General features: G+C 42.0%; 1 protein-coding gene across 1 annotated transcript; it reads right to left on the bottom strand.

Annotated features, from left to right (window-relative positions):
- Positions 1-20233, bottom strand: LOC103176979 (kininogen-1-like). The gene is made up of 10 exons (XM_007890886.2): positions 19943-20233; positions 18011-18121; positions 14331-14430; positions 10690-10853; positions 9289-9399; positions 8030-8135; positions 5505-5668; positions 2419-2529; positions 1920-2033; positions 1-387 (listed from the first exon to the last, which is right to left on the bottom strand). The coding sequence occupies exons 1-10, from the start codon at positions 20156-20158 to the stop codon at positions 235-237; spliced, it is 1350 nt and encodes a 449-aa protein (XP_007889077.2). The 5' UTR covers positions 20159-20233; the 3' UTR covers positions 1-234.
- Positions 20234-21993: the final 1760 nt, after the last annotated feature.

Raw genomic sequence — 21993 nt, 5'->3', positions numbered from 1 at the left:
CATGAGCTGCATTTATTTACCATAGAAATCAACCGCTGTCCATTACAGCACAGAAGCAATGTGTTACAAGTAATACTGTTAATGATTACAGATCGTGCTTCTTGACTGAACGCACTAGTTTGACTGAGTGGGCTTGTAACTCAAGCTGCTTTCAAGTACTTTCCTTTTACTTGATCAACAAGTCAGAATCCGTGAATTCAGTGGCTGCAGTGGGCTTTGGCTCTTGCCCTGAAATCACCGCCTGGTGTTTCGATCAGGTTCCTCTTCAGGCTCAGGTGCAAGTTCACTTGTAGGTTCAGCTGTGAGTTTTGTCATGTCGTTGGATGTGGGTTCTGTCAACTCCAGAGGTTGCATGGTCTCTTCCTCTGTTCCATTCATGTACACCTCCTAAAGTCACACGGGTTAATGCAACTGCTTAATAATAATTATAATCCTTGCATTTGATATAGCGCCTTATTACATCTTCAAGACGCTTCACAGGGTATACTGTAAAGTGAATTGACCGTATTTTGTGGGCGAAACACGGCAGACAATTGTGCAAAGCAGTGTCACACAAACAGTCGTGGATTGAGTGACGAAATGATTATTATTAATTTTTTTTTGAAGGAAATATTATATTGAGTAAAAGCGATCCACCAATCGACTAACAACCGTGTTCCTACTTACTGCTAGGTAAACAGAGGCGTGTGGAGTAAGGAAACTTGTCTAACATTTCACGCAGCCGGGAATCAAACCTGGGTCCTCTCACTTTGAGAATATGGGTTGAAGGAGGGAGGACCGGGGAGCAGCGAGGGGAGAGTGGGGTGGGGGGGTCATCTGTGCTTTGGATACTATCCCACAGTTTACACCCACAGGGCAGGATTCTGACAAGAGAAACTCATGGAAGTAATATAAACAAGATTATACCGTGTTCCTCTGCCCGACACCTTCATTCATTTAACACAAACTTGCTGTGCACCACGGAGCCCTCTGGGTGGCCATGACTTCAGGGGCAACACTCCTCAGTTCTGGCACTCCCTGCTTCAACCCCTCTGCCTCACCCACACCCTCTTCGTCAATCTTTGTACATTACAAATTGATGTGTGCTCTTCAGTAGAACAAATGTTGGTATATTAATTATTAACATTGAAATATTAACATTGTAGTTGTAATAATACTAAATATAATAATCCTTGCATTTGATATAGCGCTTTTCACGTCTTCTCGACATCTCAAAGAGCTTCACAGAATTGACCGTATATTTGTGGGCGAACGCGGCAGCCAATTGTGCACAGCAGTGTCCCACAAACAGTCGTGGATTGAAAATGACCAATTTATTATTGTTTTGTTTTGGAGGGTTTATTATCAGGTGTGTGGAGTAAGCAAACTTGCCCAAGGTTTCGCCCTGCCGGGAAATGAACCCAGGTGTCTCAGTTGCAAGGCGGGTGCTCTAGTTGGTCACTGAGAAAGTGATACACATTGGATTTTCGATTTCATCTATTTTTGCAGCATTTTAGAATCCAGAATTCGGCAAACTCGTAAATATGTCTTTAATTCTGAAGCCGTAGTGCTATAAGTTATTTCAAAGACCACAGAATAAAGAGTAAACCTAGTCCCTGGTGGAATTGCTCTCAGTAAATAATAATAGTAATAATAATAATCCTTGCATTTGATACAGCACCTTATTGTGTCGTCGAGACGTCTCCAATTGCTTCACAAGATATACTGTGACGTGCTTTTGTGGAGTCCCGTAGCGCAGTGGTTAGTGTGATCGCCTTGCAGGCGAGAGGTCCCGGGTTCGATTCCCAGGAGGGGCGAAACCTTAGCAAAGTTTCCTTAATCCACACGCCTCAGTTTACCAAGCAGTAATAGTGTATAAGAGTTTAAGTGTGACTGTGTATCTTGTGGGCGAAACGTAAAGTACTTAGTTTAGTACTTACCACAATATCGAGTTCACGAACAGTCCCACTACACACAAGGCCACACATTAACCTGTGATACAAAAGTTTCCCAAAGATGTCGTACTTCTGCACAGCCGAGCAGTTAGCCATTCCCTGCAAAAGAAACTAACACTGGGTCACTGTGTCAAAGGAAGTGTTAGATCCCACAGTCCCTCCACCTTGCCTCCTTCAAGACCTGTCTCAAGACCCTCCTCTTCGACCGCACCTTTGGTCACCCTCCTACCCCTACCCTTCCCGCTGTCCTCCACCCCTCCTGATCCCAACCACCAGCTCGGGTGCGGATCCCTGAATGTCCAGCACTTTGGGACGTCCCCCTGAAAGGCGTGAAAGGTGCTGTGCAAATGTAATTTTTTGTTGTTGTTGTTGCTGTTCCAATGGGGAACTGTAACGATGCATTTCCTGCGCGAATCTTACAAAATCCACTTCAAAACAGCTGGTCATGTAAACTCTTTTGAAACCTGTGGGGTGAGGTACCTACCGCTTCTGTAGGAGTTTTTGGTTCACATGTTTCCTCCGTGCTTTCATTAACCTTGGGGCAATCCGTTTCGATAAGATCGAAATGCACGGTAATCTCCTCGCCCGCTGAAACCTGTGGACAGAGATGAGGCGTTGAGGGGAAACATTTAATGTAATAATAATAATCCTCGCATTTGATACCGCGCTTTATCATGTCTTCGAGATGTCTCAAAGTGCTTCACTGGATATGCTGTAAATTGAATTAACTGTACATTTTGTGGGCGAAACTTAGCAAACGATTGCGCACAGCAGTGTCTCAAAAAAAAGTCGTCGATTGAGCGAGCAAATTGTTATTTTTTTAAAAAATGTTGATGGGATTGACTGGAAAAGAGATCCGCCAATCAACTAACAACCGGGTTCCTACTTACCACTGGGTAGACGGAGAAGGCCATTCGCCCTATCGTGTCTGGGCCAGCTCTCTCAAGAGCAATCCTTTCAGTCCTACTTACCTGGCCTTTCCCCATACCCCTGTAGCTGACTCTTTTTAAGGTATCTGTCTAGTTCCCTCTTGAAATCCAACGTGGCTCAATTATCGCTCACGTCAAGGCATTCCATATCCTTATTATTCTTTGAGCTCAAGGTCTTGACATGGGCTTGAAACCACAGCATTTTAACTCAGAGGAGAGAGTGCTACCAACTGAGACAGATTAAATGCTGTAGCATGAATAATCCCATTGGACAATTGGGTCAGATTAAGGTTGCAAACTGCAGAGAAATTAAACTCTCAAGAATCTGTCCATGTTCCTGTCGTTGCAAATGGTATAATAGCACCACTTGGTGGTAGGACATGGGGTTTGCATATGGATTCTCCAATTCAAGTTGCCCCATTTGGAAGGTGCAGTGATGGAAGGCATTGAGGGGCAAAATTCCCAATTTAAACTTAATTTTTTCAATTTAAAAAGCACCGCCTTCCAAATTAAGAATTAAAAAAAAAATCACAATTCTCCTCGATCGTAAATTTTGTGTCAAGAAGCTTGTAGGTGAACATGGTGGGTAATCCAGTCTACACCCTAACCAGCTAATTCGGTTCAATGGTAGCATGTCTGGTGAAAGATGAGCAAAGCCATGTCAAAGCTTTGTGGTGAACTACCTGTGCTAGGCATGGCTACACGGCACCAGTGTGCTCTCCCGGGGGTAATAATGCCTCCAAAACAAAAACTGGTCACTCAATCCACGACTGTTGGTGGGACACTGTTGAGCGCAATTGGCTGCCCCATTTCGCCCATAAAATATAAAGTCAATCCACTTTACAGTATATTCTTTGATGCTTTGATGCTTTGAGACATCTCAAAGATATAATAAGGCGCTATATCAAATGCAAGGATTATTATTACTGTCGATGGTGACGATGATTCACTAGTTTGTCTACAACAACAACAGCAAGATTACATTTGTATAGCGCCTTTCACATCAGGCGGAAGTCACAAGGCGCTGGACAGAGTACAGCATTTCAGTCCCGAGCTGGGGTCAGGTGGGGAGAAGGGAGGGGAAGGGGAGGTGGCCGATGGCATGGTCGAAGAGGAGGGTCTTGAGGCGGGAATTGAAGGAGGCTAAGGAGGGGGCGAGGCTAATTGGAAAGGTAGACATGCGACTGAGGGAAAGGGATGCCTCTCACTTGGATCCTGATAAACCCTCAAGCCATCACCATCCCCCTAACAGCCAACCCTCCTGAGGTAGGTTGGGCCTAGCAGGAGAAGCAGTATGGTTTCCAAGTACTTGTGTTGAAATAAAAGTTCATCACTCCACAGAACTTTTTTTAACATACAAAGTGATGGGAAAATCCCCACCAGCCCCTAGGAATCCCCCAGCAGTAAATTGCCCTTCTCATGATAATAAAAATAAATAATAATAAAGGTAATGATGATTTTGTCGTCAGTCACCAACTGTTTAGGCAGTGACTGTGTAGTGTCTGTAGTGAGTCCTCATCAGATACATGAAGTGTTGTTTCATCTATAGAAATCTGAGATGGATAGATATTTATTAGGTCAGAGTATTAAGGGATATGGGGCAAGGGCAGGTAATTGGACTTGAGATATAGATCAGCCATGATTTTATAGAATGGCGGAACAGGCTCGAGAGGCTGAATGGCCTCCTCCTGTTTCTCTGTTATCTGCTTTTATTGTTTCTGGATGTTGGATAAAACTGCCCCTTTGAGTTCAGTCCCCACCAGTGATAATTGACTGTAATAATAATAATAATCCTTGCATTTGATATAGCGCTTTTCACGTCAGGAGGACGTCCCAAAGCGCTTCACAGAACACACTGTAAAGTGAAATGACTGTATATTTGTGGGCGAACGTGGCAGCCAATTGCGCACAGCAATGTCCCACAAACAGTCGTAGATTGAAAATGACCAATTTAATTATTGTTTTTGGTTTTTTGGAGGGATTATTATTAGGGGTGTGAAGTAAGGACTGTACATCTTGTGGGAGAAACTATTCCTACCCTTAACCTCTTAATCTTCCTATCTTAGTCTCAAAACTCCCAAGCTTTAAGCCTGTCTGACTTCCATTCTTCTTACATTCCATAGGCTTGGTCTCACCTAACCATGAACTCAGAAATTACTCTTTTCTGTTTTTTTTCAACCCAACCGTAGATACCTACTGGACTGTGAGTCTTAGTCTGTCAATTCAGTGTGACTTTAGTTCGAGATTAAAGTTACGGCCGCAGAAATATACAGTCAATTCACTTTACAGTGTATTCCGTGAAGTGCTTTGAGACGTCTCGAAGACTTGATAAGGCGCTACAGCAAATGCAAGGATTATTATTGTTATTATCAGCAGTTTGGATTTTGAAATGATATGCATATTTTGAGTTTTAATAAGACGCTGAAAGTATTTTTTTACATACACGATAGAGGGATAAAGTAACCAGCACGATGGAAGCTTTAAACAAAAAGTCAACATTACTGTGAGCACAAATTTTATCCTCAAAAGTACATTGTGGCAAACTTGTTAGGTTGAACTCCAGTCTTTTTACACCTTATCTGTACATAATCCAACAAAAGTCAATGATTAAGTAAAGTTAAGGCACGGCCACATATTTTACCTCGTGTTCAGCTGAAATAACTCGCGTCAAAGCATATTTGAAGGCCTCGTTGCTCTTGTTGTTGAATCTGGAAATGGCAAAGTCTATGCTGCTCTGTACACGTGGGTCTTTGGTGTTCAAGGGCAATGAGCAGCCAGTGCAAGAAGCATTAACAGCGACAATATCTAGAAAAAAAGCAGTTGCAACAAATGTTTAGTTGATGACGAAAGGAAAAAAAGTTGAAACCATTCTTTGCTCTTGAAATACTCCTGCGGGGGAATGGGGGAAAAGTATTGTTTGTTTAAATTTCTTCTTATAACAATAATAATAATCCTTACAAACAAAGGCAGAAGTCACTGGGAACACTCAGCAGATCAGGCAGCATCTAAGGAGAAAGATAAATCATTCCATAGATGCTGCCTGACCTGCTGAGTGTTCCCAGCGACTTCTGTTTTTGTTTTCAGATGTAATGTTTTCACAGTAATACTGAGTCTCCCATCCAGAGAGTCTCTCAGCTAACACACAGTAGTCCATGTTATCAGCAGTGTTTGTATAAGAAAATGCCCTCCTCACTTGTACCCCCAGTTCCACTATTCACAAAATCAAGTTAATCCCAAACTCTGCATACTCACCCGCACGAAACACTGTACCCCCATCACACCAGTTCTAACCACGCTCCCCTGTTCCCTATTACCGAACGGATTGATTTCAAGATCCTCACACTCGTCTTCAAATCCCTTCATGCAATAGCACCTCCCCACCTCTCCGACCTGCTTACTCCCCAAGCCACTAACCACTGCCTCCACTTGACTGGCTCCGGCCGACTGCGTGTCCCGCGTGCCCTCCGTTCCATCATCGGTGACTGCACTTTCAGCCACTGCACCCCGAAACTCTGGAACACTCTCCCTCTGTCCTTCTGCCTTGCCCCCTCCTTCGCCATCTTCAGATCGTGCCCAAAGACCTTTCTCTTCGACCGTGCTCACGGTCACCTCCCCCGGCTTGATGTTGTGCTCCACCACTGTCAAGCGCTCTGGGACGCTACCCTGCGTGAGGGGGCGCTACATAAATACAAGTTGTTGTTATGTTATTTGTTCAGGGCTTCACATTCTAATTCTCTGCGTTTCAAAGTGAGTTTAGAAGTTCAGCGTTGGTTTGGACTGCCAATGCACAGCGGAAACACCTACACTGGTGGACTTACACAACAATCTGTTATCTATCCATCTTCCAGGATCCCTCAAGCTGAATCGTTTCTATGGCTTTGTGGAATGATACACTCAACAAACTTTAGCACTCACACCTTGCCCTGAGGGATTCTGACCTCAGTTCTAACCTGGGCCGCCTTAATTTTAAGGTCATATCCCCCTTACAATTGATTCCCTCTCTGTGGGGAGTTGCATTCAGCTCCAAGGAACACCCCCCACCCCGCAAGAACTTTTTATAATAATAATAATCCTTACATTTGATGCAGCGCCTTATCATGTCTTCGAGACGTCTCAAAGCTCTTCGCAGATTACGCCGTAAAGTGAATTGACTGTATATTTTGTGGGCGAAACGCAGCAGCCAATTGCACAATTCCTTACTTTAACCCTCCTCCCAAACTTTCGTGTTATCCGAGCTTTCATGTTTTAGAAACTCGCGCCAGCATTGAGCACTTCCACTCCAGACACAAACGTGCAGGCACAAAAGTCAAGCTTCACGTACTCTGCCCAACATCTGGGTAGAAATTCTATTCAACGTCACACCCTTAGCAATGTCAGTCAATCAACTGGATTTCCCATTATAGTTGCATGTTGCCAAAGGCAATATTGCACATAATGCTGAATGGAATTGCACCCAAATGTGCCTTACAACACAACATTTCGTATTATAACAACAACAGCCAAATTACATTTATAGAGCGCCTTTCACGTCGGGAGGACGTCGCAAGGCGCTGAAATACCCATTACAAATATTACAAATTAAAGGCAGATTTGTGCCCAGTGAAACCTGACTTGGAATGGTTCAAGCTCGGCTGGCTACTTTGTGGATACTTTGATCCCATTCCCTGGGCTGGATTCCAACGCAGCCCAAAAGAATGTTTCACACCACCCAAGTCTTTCACTGCTCTTTGTGAATCTTTAGAGTGGCATAAGTTAAGCTAGTTGTCCGTTTCTCAAATCTTATGCTTAAGAAATAATAATAATAATAATAATCCTTGCATTTGATATATCATCTTATCACATCTTCAAGACGTCTCAAAGAATGTAAATTGAATTGACTATCTATTTTGTGGGCGAATCGCGTCAGCCAATTGCACACATCAGTGTCCAACAGTCGCGGATTGATTGAGCAAATTTTTTTTTTAAGGGATCATTGCCCCCAGAAAAGCGATCCACTAATCTAGAGACAACTTACTGTTAGGTAAACAGAGGGAACTTGTCAAACGCTTTGTCCTGCTCGGGAATCAAATCCTGGTCCTCTCGCTTGCGAGACGATTGCTCTAACCAATACGGTACAGGACTGCACATAAAATTGGGTAAAACATTATTTCATAGTTAGTATGTTACCTTCATCCAGGATCGGCAGAATCAAATGGCACTTTGGAAATCCTTGAATATGACCGCTCATCCCAGCGACTGGAAACACGGATTCTGCGTGACAGTCTCCTATCACCTAAAGGGTTTGTGGAACATTGAGTCAGACTCCTTGTATGCTGCACACATTTGAGGGGGAAACACGTTCATTTCATCAAATGTACCAACAGTGTTGATCACTTTTGAGAAATGCTCTTAGAAAGGCCGTACATGTTCCTCTGTCGGCTTGATTTCAGCGCCTTGAGGCGTCCTCCCGACTTGAAAGGCACTATACCAATATAATTTTGTTGTTGTTGGCTTGTAGCGGAAATCTAGAACTCTTTCCCCCAAAGAGGCTGAGGATGCTGGATCCATTTAAATTTTCATGACTGAGGTGGATAGATTTTTGTTAGGTCAGGGCTTCGAGGGATACGGGGCAAAGGCGGATAATTGGAGTTGAGATAGAGATCAGCCTTGATCTAATAGAATGGCGGAACAGGCTTGAGGGGCTGGATGGCCTACTCCTGTTCCTGTGTTCCTATGTTACTGTCCTCAGATTGAATTAGGCCAAATTTCCCCCTGAAATATTCAGGCGGAACAACATCTTGTTGATCAGGAATCCAGAGGGGCAGTACACAAGGCTTTTCAACTGGGTTTAGGTGCTCTTATTACTCAAAAGTCGAGGCGGGGGTGTTTTAAGACACATTATAACACCATGTAAAATTGTGCTAACAGCTTGACTAAAGAAAATAATGCTTTGCAAAATATACAAAGTGTTCTTGTATATGGTTGAGAAAAGGATAGAATGTTGGCAGGCCTTGTTTGGTCTGTCTGGCCTTGTCTGGTTTCAGCTTCTGGATACTGAGATAGGGAGGAAAGAGTGGCTAGCGGTGATTCTTTTCTCAGGAGAAAATAGTCTGCTCAAGGCCATTGGCCGCACAGCTCCATTTTCTCAGAGGAAAAAACTAGAGTTTGTGAATCAGGCCGAGGAAGGGGAGGCTGAGTTAAACACACGTAAAAGAAAGATGTAACTTTGAAATAGTTGAAGTCGTTGACATTGATTTTACTGTATCTATTGTCCAGCAGTTGAATATTGCTTGCTGTTTGCTTTATTGCCAATAAACTTATTATTGATCTCACAACCGTATTGGTCGTCTCCATCCGAATCTCTTACAACCAATCCTGACATAAGGAATGGAATGTGCGTACGGCAATTATGATCCGATTGCGCTCGTCATTTCCATGTAACTTACTGCTGCTCCCAGGGGCTTGAGCGAGCAATTTGACGCAACTTGGTTTGCATCATCTGGACACTCCATCTCGTGGATTTTAAAATTGACCCAGTATCTCTCGCCTTCAGATAGCTGCAAAATAATAATAATAATCCTTGCATTTAGTACTGTATAGCGTCTTTCACAACAGGGGGACATCTCAAAGTACCTCATAGAATTTACTGTAACTTGTAGAGACTGTATTTATTTGTAGGCAAATACAGCAGCCAATTTGCTCGCACAAATGTCCCACAAATAGCCACCAAGTGAATGACCAATTTTATTCATGGGATGTTTGGACAAGACACTTGCAGGAACTCCCTGCTCTTTTCAAATAGTGCCGTGGGATCTTTAACGCTCATCTGAACATACAGCTGAGACCTCGGTTTAATGTATCATCCAAAGGATGACACCTCTGACAATGCAATACACTCCCCAGTACTGCATTGGAATATCAGTTTGGGTAATTAGGTCCTACAAATATAACTTATATCTACTACTGTGTAATCTACAGCTTTCTGACTCTAAAATTGCGTGCAGTAATTTAGCCAAAACAAATAGTGGGTTTGCAAATTTCCCAACAACATTTGACTATTGCTTTAATCTATCACCCCACTCTCAATACAACTTTGCAATGTGCCTCTGTGTGTGAGTTGTGTATTATACAGAGGGAAATCCAGGTGTCCTGAATGAAGTAATTAACAACCAATGAATTACAACCATCTTTAAATCCTTGGAGGACTGTTGGTCAGGACACCGGGAGAAACTTCCTTCTCTTTTGCAAATAATGAAAATCCTTGTCATTGGTTATTACTTTCAGAACTAATACTCTCTGTAAATATGTTAACTTATTTTTTTCTCGACTTTCAATAAGAGATGGCCCTGTATATATGTGTGTACATCCCTAGTGTGCGCATGTGTGTGTGTTTGCACCAGCCACATAATAGACCTCATTATCTCTGATTTGGCCTGATTTCATATTAACTCCGTAAAACCTGTCTTCCCAATTTATCCAATGCCACACCATGTCAGTCTTGTCCAAGCATGTATGAGAGTGTGCGTCCATTTCCCATCCCTCACAGTGGCAAAGTGCCTTTTCAGTGATACCACCACCATCACAGATAGTTGGTTCTCAACATATGGAAAAATCATAGGCATAGATCTGCCTCTGACCAATCTGTAGTGCAATGCTACGTCTACTATGGCATTGGGTTGTCTCATGTGCCTATCGGTCTGTAACTGATTGATCGTGTTGGGTTACATCTTTTCACTATTTCTCTAACTTTCTCTATGTCTTGGCATCAAGCTCCGCCAATGTTACACGATCCGAGACGCTTTCCTGCATGAAGAACGTTAGATAAACGCAAGTTGTCATCCTTGTACCTCTCTGGTGGCGAATGTAATCTTGCTGAGAGCAAACTTTCTCCTCCCCTTATTTTCGTGATTGTATTTTTTCAATGCTAGCTCCACAGTCTCTTTTACTGAGGGGTCATCTGGTCTTGCTGACATCAGGCATCCTTCACAAACCACTGCAACATGTTTCTCCACTGGCAAAACAAGAGAACTCAATAAGAACATTTATTGAAGGCAAATGGCAAAAGTGCGTAGAGCGACCTACCTGGACTATCATGAACTTCACCCAACTCATTATAATAATAATAATAATTATAATAATCCTTGCATTTGATATAGCGCCTTACCGCGTCTTCGAGACGTCTCAAAGCGCTTCACAGAGTATGCTGTAAAGTGAATTGACTGGATATTTTATATTAATATATATTGTATATTTTATGGGCAAAGTTATCGGTTGGAAGAACGTATTGTACCTGAACCCCAAAAGTAATCCAGCATAAACCTCAGAAAATTGATCCACCCGTCCATCTCCATTATTCAATCCAAGCTGTCGTATTTCAATAGACATTTTCCCATCCACACTGGAAGCAACAGCGTACCATAGAAATAGCACAGAAACAATTGTCAAATGCTTTGAGATGTCCTCGTGATGTGAAGGATGCTATGTAAATGTGAATTGCAGTGAATTGAATTGGGTCCTGTGGACTATTTGTTAATTTCATTCTGCACCTGTCTCAAGTGCAAGGATTATTATTATTATTATACTCGATACGCTTATTATACACAACACTCTTCTAAACAGCTGTCTTTTTAAGGTGGCCATCAACATGGCAGCAATTATTTTTATTAGGAATCTATTTTGCATAAGCTGCTGTGAATTTGTTTCACATTTTAATCTTATATCTTTTAGGATTAGCTCTAATGCTAATCCCGTGCTCTCTGTTGGCACTCTGCTATCAATCTGAGCCAAATAACTTTCTTGCAGCTACCTTTCTTAATTTTAAAGACTTTGTTGGATCATTGCCTCCACCCTTAATCTTTTTCTATTCAGAATGTGTTCAGCTCTGTGAGCCTCTCCTCTTATTTCCTTTTTTTAAAATATGTGTTTTGACTTAACAACAACAAAATGACATGTGTTTAGCGCCTTTCACAACGGGAGGACGTCCCAAGGCTCTGGACAGTCAGAGTTTCGGACCCGAGCTGGGGGTCAGGACTGGGGAGGGTGGAGGGCAGGGGGGGGGAAGCAGGGAGTTCGAAAGCAAGGTCGAAGAGGAAGGTCTTGAGATGGGTCTTGAAGGCGGCAAGGGAGGGATTGAATCGGTGGGACTTCCAGAGGGTAGGGGCAGAGGGGCAGAAGGCCTGCCCGCCAATGGTGGGGCGAGCAAGGCAGGGGACGTGAAGCAGGCCAGAGCCGCTGAGCGGAGGGAGCGGTCAGGATGGTAGAGGGTTCGGAGGTCGCAGAGGTAGGGGGGAGCAATGCATCACATTCCCAGTAATGTATCTGCTGAGTACAGGCACATCCAGAAAACGTGCAGACAACCCCCAAGGTTCTTTGTATTCTCCCAAACAGGACTGGTAATGTTCATAGCTCTGGGACACTACCCTGCATGAGGGGCACTATATATATGTAAGTTGTTGTTGTTAACTTTGCAAATCTTAGCTGTAGAGTAAATAAGGAGAAACTGTTTCCATTGGCGGGTGGGTGGGTAATCAGAGGACAAACGTTTAAGATAATTGGCAAAAGAACCAGAGGGGAGATGAGGAGAATTTTTTTTACGCAGCGAGTTGTTACCGTCTGGAATGCATTGCCTGAAAGGGTGATGGAAGCAGATTCAATAATAACTTTTAAAAGGGAATTGGATATGTACTTGAAAAGAAAAAAATTGTGAGGCAATGGGGAAAGAGCCAGGGAGTGGCACTAATTGGATAGCTCTTTGAAAGAGCCGGCACAGGCACAATGGGCCGAATGGCCTCCTTCTGTGCTGTAAGATTCTTTGATTCTAGTTTATGGATCAGTGATTTCTGTTTCTTTTTAAACCTATTTAGGACAGCGTTTAAGTGGCCTACCTGGTAACTTAGTCCACAATCCCATTAACCTTTGTATGACATCAAAGTTCCACCCGACTTCCCTTTCTAACTCCCAACTTCCTCATGTTTGAACTCAGGTTTCGAATACTTCACCTGAGTGAACAGTATCGCCTGTGGTTGTGTGATGTTGTTCAGCAGAAACTCACATTGTGAGCCTCAGATCGTTAACGTATTTGTGTACCGAGCAAAATCACACACACATACTTTAGATAACCTCAGCGAGTTAATGATCATTTCTGCCTGAGGATTTAATAATGAAATCCACGCTTTGAAAGCTTCACATTTGTGCCAGGTTCAAATAGCTCGTGCTTATTCAGTGTAGTCTATTTTCAGTGATTTTGGTGGGATATGATGTATAACCCATTTCTCTAAGTGGAAAGAGAAACAAATTCAGGTCTAGTCATTGAGGCTCTAGTCAAGTTCCACCACCCTGGTTGTCGCATGTTCTAGACAACATGAAGCTGTAACATGCAACTACCAGAAGGTCACTAGATGGACCTAGGACTTTTTTGGTTCCTATGTGGGCTTGCACTGTGTCCCACTGTTTTTCTTCAATTATCTCAGAGTTGATAGTAGTCTGACCTTGGCACGTACACATGGTGTTGTCAGCAGCGATTCTACAAATTCCTTTCATTTGCAATAGGATGTTGTCCTTGGTGAAAGGTGAATTTCATGACTATGGTAGTTTGCATTTACAACACTTGCTAAATGTTTGAGAAGGGAATTAGATCAACATTGGAAGAGGAATATAGGGTTTTAGGGAAACAGCAGTAAATTGGGATTAGAGTAGTTGGTTCCAGCTAATTTCAGTACAGTGAATGACCTCCTTTCCTGTCATCTCTTTCATTCTGAGTTAACAAATCTTTAAGGCACTTTAATGGCCACTGATCAACCAATGCTCAAAGTCCTTCACATGAAAGAGAGGGAATTGAAGGGTACAGAAGGGAGTAAAAGAAAGGACGGAGGCTCGTGTAGAGTATCAACACTGGCATGGACACAAATGGAATGCAGCTAGTCTGGTTTGAACAGTGTACTAATGTAGAAGAACACAATATTAGTCTCCTGAGAATTCCTCATTGATCAGGAATGTATTCTCTAGATATAACTGGTTATTCACTTCATAACCGTTTGTAGGACATTGCTGCGTACAAATTGGCTGCTGTGTTCGCCTACAAATACAGTCACTCCACTTTACAGTCAATTCCTTTGAAGCAATTTGACATGGTTTGACAACTTTATAAGGCCCGAAGTTAAGTGCAAGAATGATTATTATTAATAATTATTTCTCAATAATTTTACTTTCTTGACAAGCTTGTGAATTCACTCTGCCGGGAGAAGGAAAGCCAGTGAAGCTGAGAGAGGATGGGTGTGATAAGCTCGTGGAGGAGAGGTGGGGAGAGTGGGGAAGAAGAAAATTGGTTAAAGAATAAGCTTAAATCAGTGCACTTGTGATCCAACCTCATTTTGCTACACTGAACTGAACACAAGCAGTGAGTGAATTAGAGTCTGCATATAGTCAACTCTTGTAATAACTAACGCCTTGAAAGCAACCACAGTTCCTGACTGAGGAATCTCATACTCACCCATTTCTTTCACAGGCTTTAGAAGATCGCAGGTTGTCTTATATGTTTTAACTTGAAATCCAAGTTCAAAATAGACGACTCCTTGACATGTACCCATGACCTGAAAGACATGAAGCACAGAAATCTAATACCACTCAAATATATTCCTGTCTTTTCATTAGACACACCCTTTAAATATCAGTCTAAGTGTTTTTTTAAAAAAAACAATCTTTTCCATGGTGATAAGTATTTTTTTAAAAAATGTATATTTATAAAATATTGCCTCCCGATTTTGAATTTCTGCAGTTTCCTCTAAGATCTCAAAATTAAGACTGAATTTCATAATTTGGCAACTTCTACACACTTTGAAAGATAATAATAATAATCCTTGCATTTGATATAGAGCCTTATCATGTCTTCGAGACATCACAATGGGTTTCACAGAATATATTATAAAACAAATTGCCTATATTTTGTGGGCAAAATGCCAATTGCATACAGCAGTGTTTCACAAACAGTCATGGATTGAGTGACCAAATTATTATTATTTTTATTTATTGGAAGGGATTATTACCCCCAAAAAAGTGATCAGCCAATCGACTAACAACCAGGTTTCTAGGTAAACAAAGGTGTGTGAAGAAGGAAACTTGCCTAACATTTCAGGAATCAGGAATGTTCCTGGCCTACTAGCCTTTATATGGGAGAAATTCCACCTGTGTCTAGATTTACTCTTTCTGCACGTCAGGGCATCCAGAATTTGGCAAATGTTGAATTCAGTCTTAATTTTGAAGTCAGTTTTCTATAGTTTTTAAAAGAAACTTACAGAAAACTGGTTTCAAATCCTGAATGCCGGTTTGTGGCGGAGGCCGTTTGTGCAACTAGTTTGTGGTGGAGAACAGGAGCCTGGGGTTGTCCTTAGACTTTAATATTATCTTGGAGGCCAAGGGCAATCTCAGGCTCCTCTTCTCCACCACAAATCGACTCCTCCATCCACCTTCTCACGCCTCGCCCATCCTCTCCATAGTACCTTGGGACGTGAAAGGCATCATACAAATGTAATTTGTTGTTGCTGTTGTATAGAATGCAATGAAAAACTGCAAGTCAACAGAGTAAATTCCTGGTGGAATCTCTACCTCTGTGTATTTCTTTTATCTTTGGCTTAATTTTAAGTGGCACGATTTCCTAGGAGAAAATACTTTTCTTTTGCCCTGGCAAGTATCCAACAATAATCATTGGTATATACAGCTAGATCCTGGCGTTTGTGCTTCTGGCCTTTGCCTTGCTTTTGTTTTGCTCTGTTGCGGCACCTACAGATGGTGACCTCTCCTACCTGGGCTGTTGATTGAGTTGGAAATTTCTATTAGTGTTTAAATTAAGGGCGAAAATAAATAAGAAGACACTAATACGTTCTTTGCCCTGAATATGTTAGAATACAGTGTTACGGTGGATGAAGCTTACGGATCAATTGGATGAAATAAATAATTGGGGTGAAAATTGAGACTGGTGATGTGTTAACCATTGTTGGTAAATGGTCATTATAGCCAATTGAAAAAACATCCAACCCCCTCTACCACATCTAATACAAAGACTTTGTTTGTAACTTCCAGATTGGATTTGCTAGTCCTTGGATTGTGGTATTGGAGGGTCAGTTTGCAGTATCTTGACTTAACTCAACAGAGAGTTTTGACAATGTATTGCAACATCACCTCATCTGTTTGTACTGCATGTGTGGTGGCCAGTTGCCAACATAAGGGTAACGCTACACTGCCAAATGTATACAGTAAACCTCACATAAGTGGTATCAGTTAAACGGTACATTTAATATGACTTACGCAATGTATGAGTTATGTCAAACCTGCAAAGATTATAAACTCTTTTTTGGGCAGATGTACGACTTAGGCGATTATACAATTTTATACAGATCAATCTATGCGAGTTTTATTGTACTATAAAGAGGTAATCAGGCAGTGCAAATTATATTAAGTGTTGATTGATTATTTGACTTCGGGGCAATCACAATCAATGTCATGTCCACATCTGTTAATATTAATAATAATAATCTTTGCATTTGATACAGCACCTTATCACATCTTTGAGACATCTCAAAGCACTTCACAGAATATACTGTTAAGTGAATTGACTGCAAATTTGTGGGCGAAATATATGATCATATAGATCACCTAATGATCACACAGATGCACTGTTCAGCAGGGATATAGAACCATAGAATTATACAGCACAGAAGGAGGCCATTCGGCCCGTCATATCTGTGCCGGTTCTTTGAAATGAGCTACCCAAATCAATCCCATTCCCCCGCTCTCTCCCCATAGCCCTGCAAACTTGTCCTCCTCAAAGAATTATCTACTTCTCTCTTAAAAGTTGTTATCGAATTGGCTTCCAGCATTCTTTCAAGCAATGCATTCCAGATCCGAACAACTCACTGTGTGAAGAAATTTCTCCTCACCTTCCCTCTGTTTCTTTGTACAACTATTTTAAATCGGTGTCCTCGGGTTACCGACCCACACACCAGCGGAAATAGTTTCTCCTTGTTCACCCTATTGAATCTCCTCATAATTTTGAAAACTTCTATTAAGTCCCTCTTAACCTTCTCTGCTCCAAGGAGAATAATCCTCGCTTCTCTCGCCTCTCCTGGTAACTGAAGTCCTTCATTCCTGGTACCATCCTGGTAAATCTCCTTTGCACCCTCTCCAATGCGTTGACATCCTTCCTAAAGTGTGGGGCCCAGAACTGAACACAGTATGTAGCTGTGGCCTAAACAATGTTTTATAAAGATTTATCATAACTTCCTGACTTTTGTATTCTTGCCCCTATTTATAAAGCCTAGTATGCTTTTTTAACAGCTTTATCTATCTGTCCTTACTTTATTTATATGGACACCCAGGTCTCTCTGTTCCTTCACCCCTTTTAAGAGTGCACCATCAGTTTATATCGCTTCTCCTCATTCTTCCTCACAAAATGCATCACTTCACATTTAAACTTCATCTGCCACGTGTCTGCCCATTTTACCAGTCTATGTCCTTTGGCCTTTGCTACTATCCTACTCACTGTTTACTACTTTTCCTTGCTTAGAATCAACTGCAAACTTTGACACTCTCCTTCAGTCAGAAAAACAACCGTTCACCACAACTCTCTGCTTTCTGTCTCCCAGCCAGTCCTGTATCCATGTTACCTGTCCCTTTAATACCGTGGGCTTCTATTTTGCTTACAAGTCTCTTATGTGGCACTTTATCAAACGCCTTTTGAAAATCCATATAAACTACATCAACTGCACTACCTACATCCACCCTCTCCATTACTTCATCAAAAAACTCTATCAGGTTTGTTAGACATGATTTGCCTTTAACGAATCCGTGGTGGCTGTCCTTCATTAACCCATATTTTTCTCAGTAAAAATGTATTTATATCATTTATATCAAGGCAGTTCTTGATTGATTGTTCCAATACTGTGGACTAAATTCCTTCCCCATTTTGACATGTATTGGATGTAAGTAACACATTAGACATAAACTTTCATGAAGGAATGGTAAACATAACAAAACATAAGAACATGAGAATTGCTATCCAGTACGCCTTCCAACCTCCTGGCAGTCGCTTGCGCATGTTATGTCCCAAACTATATACTGTATCCCAAGATATTATTTCCTAAAATAAATCTACCTAATATGCTTTCCAAAACTCACAGTGTCACGATCAGTTCTGAAAGGGCAAATTCTCAGGGTCATGTGTTCCTGACAAAGGGTTTCCATGATGTCGAACGTCACAAGGTACATCTTAACTCCCAGGGACACCATCTGTTAAAAGACAAAATTTTCACATCAAATCTTTGTACAACGTGCAATATAAACACGGCACGAGACTAGTTGGTGCAAGTTGTCTTTTCTTGTCTTTTCTTCCACACACCCCATCCCACTTTCTTTGTCTTTAAAACTTCAAACCTTTTAAAATTATTAATAATAATTAATAATAATAATCCTTGCATTTGATATATTATTATTATAGTATTATTAGTATTATTATCCTGCATTTGATATAACACTTAAAGACATCTCCAAGTGCTTCACAGAATATACTGTAAAGCTAACTAACTGTATATTTGTAGGCGAAACTCGGCAGCCAATTGAGCACAACTGTCCCATAAACATGGATTGAAGTGTCCGATTTATTATTGTTTTTTTTCTTGAGGGATAATCATTATTAATATAATAATATTATTAATAGTAAAAACTCGCATTAACAAAGAGGGAAAAAAATTAACACTGTTTTTTTTTACAGTGAGTTATATATACACACATATATATAAAGCGCCTTGTCACGTCATCGAGACATCTCAAAGAGCTTCAGAGAATATACTGCCAAATGAATTGTTTGTATATTTTGTGGCCGATCATTTAAGGGATTATTACCCGCAGAAAGCGATCCATCAAATGACTAACAGCAGAGTTCCTACTCAGAATTTCGGGCCATTGTGGCTGACAGCAGAGCCACTGATGGTGGAGCGGAGGGGACGAGGGATATGCAGGAGGCAAGCTGAGTGCAGGCAGCGTACGGTGGAGTACGGTGTCAGCAGGAGCCAATGGAGCCAGCCAAGGACTGGGATATTGAGGTATGGAGTTTGGTGTGGGTTAGGATATGGGCAGCGTACTTTTGAATTAATTAGATTGATGAATGGTGGAGCCGGGGAGATTGGAGAGGAGGGCATTGGAATAATCGAGCCAAGAGGTGACAAATGCATGAATAAGGGTTTCGGCTGTGTTGGGTGTGAGGTACTGTCAGAGAGAGAGGAAAGCGGTCCTAGTCAGGACCGGCTGTGGGGTAGGGAGGACAGCTGGGGATCGAACCTGACACCAAGGCTATGTAAATAATTAAGTTTGAGGGATAGGCCAGGGAGGTTAAGGAACCACAGGTGAGAAGACGTTAATGGGAACCAAGGAGTATAGCTTCCATCTGGTCAACATTCAGCTGCAGTAAGTTGGCACTCATCCATCTGTAATTACGGTGGAACACTTTGAGGCATTTTGTGACAGCAGTACTCCAAGACAATGTTGGTGACAGGCCAGCCAGTCTGGCTCATCAGTAGGATTTGGGTGGCTAGACCAGTCAATGGGGACAGGGATTCTTCCCATTGGCTCTTGTTAACCTTGCAACCCAAAGTCCTAGCTGGGCAAGCAGCAGGAAGCTTGCCAGACAGCGCTCACAATGGCAGACTTTGCAGTTATAATTGGTTAACCACTTAACCACTAGTAGCACATACTCTGGGTTGTGTTTTGCCTCTTGACAATGAGAATCTAAAACTTGCAAACTGGAATTATGCAAATTGGGTGACGATTTTCAGGGAAAGAGTGTGCGCTCCATTCCAGATAGAGGGAAATTTCCCTGTGTAGCTGGCAAGCAAATGTGAGACTCTCAATTATCTGGTTTGGATATGTCTAAGCACGTTGAGGGTTTATAAACTGTATGAATCAGACACCTGGGTGAACAATAAAAATAGTTCTTTTTTTAAATAGCCTAACCTTTTTAATTTATTTTGCTAGTGTTAAATTATGGACTTAGTGTAGTTGAAATGTACAGTACAAATTAATATTTGTTATTGACGATGAGTAATTGTTACTTACCTTATATTTCGCGCTTTTGAGTTGTCTCAGTCTGAAGAGGTAAGGACTGTCAGACTTTCTGTTGTATGCAGTCGCTGCATAATCTGCAGCCAGATTTGCTTCAGGATCAGAGAGTGGAACCCGAATAAACCCCTTGGATTTATCCGAAACAGTGGCTGAATGCATGGTGGCAAAGCACAAAGCAAACACAAATGCTCCGTAAGCCATGTTGCACATCAAACGATTGCTCCTGGATGGTTAGCTGGCTGAAAAGAAAGTCCTCAATTTGCAACCATAAACACCCAACATATCGCACTGGATGTTCCACAGAGCCTTTGCACAAGGTTTTGGCCATGTTCCAAAATGTTTTGTTGAGTTAGCATTTTACTTCCAAAGTGGACTAACATCCTGACTTTGAAGTCTAACTCAACAGGAGTGAATGCTACGAGTTTATCAGCTCGACATTGCAACCTTTCACTAATGGGTTGATGTTTAATGTTAAAAAAAACATGCAAGTAACTGATTTTGCAGAATGCAATATCAGATTAACTAAATTACATGGTCTTCCGCTGAGTCTGCACTACTTTTTTTAATTGCTACAATGTGGAGAAATAGAAACTCTATTCCATTTCTATTCATAATAATAGTATATGTGGAGTCCTGTAGCTCAGTGGGTAGAGCACTCGCCTCGGTATATTCTGTGAAGCGCCTTGAGATGTCTCAAAGACGTGATAAGGAGCTATTTCCAATGCAAGGATTATTACTATATCATATATAATAATCCTAGCATTTGATACAGTGACTTATCACGTCATTGAGGCTTCTCAAAGCACTTCACAGAATATACTGTAAAGTGAATTAACTGTATATTTTGTGGGCGAAACACAGCAGTCAAATGCACACAGCAGCTGTGGATTGAGTTATTATTATTATTTTTTGAATGGATTATTACCTCCAGAAAGCGATCTGCCAATCGGCTAGCAACTGGGTTACTACTTACTGCTAGGTAAGCAGAAGCATATAGAATAAGAACTTACCTAAGGTTTCGCCCGCCCAGGAATCGAACCCGGGACCTCTCGCTTGCAAGGCGAGCGCTCTAACCAATATCCTACAGGACTAATCTACATTGACGCTCTAGTCCAGTGCTTCGATGTGCTGCTTTGTCGGAAGTGCTGTCCTTTGAATGAGACATTAAATCGAGGACTTGTCTGCCTGCCTGTTCAGCTGGATGTTAATTATTCCTTGGCACTGTTTGAAAAGAGACACGTGAAGCGCTTTAATAATAATAATAATAATCCTTGCATTTGATAGAGCGCTTTTCACGTCTTCTAGACGTCACAAAGCGCTTCACAGAATATACCGTAGTTAATTGACTGTATATTTGTGGGCGACGCGGCAGCCAATTGCGCACAGCAGCGTCCCACAAACAGTCGTGGATTGAAAATGACCAATTTATTATTGTTTTTTGACTTGGAGGGATTATTATTAGGCTCTGTGTGGAGTCGTCTCGAAGACGCGATAAGGCGCTGTGTCAAATGCAACGACAGCAACAAAACAACGCGATAAGGCGCTGTGTCAAATGCAACGACAGCAGCAAAACGACGGGATACGGCGCTGTGTCAAATGCAACGACAGCGGCAAAACGACGGGATACGGCGCTGTGTCAAATGCAACGACAGCGGCAAAACGACGGGATACGGCGCTGTGTCAAATGCAACGACAGCGGCAAAACGACGGGATACAGCGCTGTGTCAAATGCAACGACAGCAGCAAAACGACGGGATGCGGCGCTGTGTCAAATGCAACGACAGCGGCAAAACGACGGGATACGGCGCTGTGTCAAATGCAACGACAGCGGCAAAACGACGGGATACGGCGCTGTGTCAAATGCAACGACAGCGGCAAAACGACGGGATACGGCGCTGTGTCAAATGCAAGGATTATTATTATTATTATTATTAATTATTATGATCATCGGCAAGTCAGCAACTTGATTTTGAGAAGGGATCTGCAATGGCCACCCCTCCACCTCAAACCCAGGCGACGAAAAAAAAGTCACCCCTTTTGATTGA

Source organism: Callorhinchus milii, unplaced genomic scaffold, assembly GCF_018977255.1.
Source record: "Callorhinchus milii isolate IMCB2004 unplaced genomic scaffold, IMCB_Cmil_1.0 Scaffold5, whole genome shotgun sequence".
NCBI lineage: Eukaryota > Metazoa > Chordata > Chondrichthyes > Chimaeriformes > Callorhinchidae > Callorhinchus > Callorhinchus milii.
Note: the sequence above shows the minus strand (reverse complement) of the source record. Positions and strands in the feature narration are given on the sequence as shown.

Coding starts and splice junctions, on each gene's coding strand:
- LOC103176979 (XM_007890886.2), bottom strand. CDS start 20,158: ATGTGCAACATGGCTTACGGAGCATTTGTGTTTGCTTTGTGCTTTGCC. Junction 10,854..14,330: donor AAAGCCTGTGAAAGAAATGG/GTGAGTATGAGA, acceptor TTGTTTTGCCAG/TGGAGAAACATGTTGCAGTG. Junction 2,530..5,504: donor TTATTTCAGCTGAACACGAG/GTAAAATATGTG, acceptor CTCTGTCCACAG/GTTTCAGCGGGCGAGGAGAT.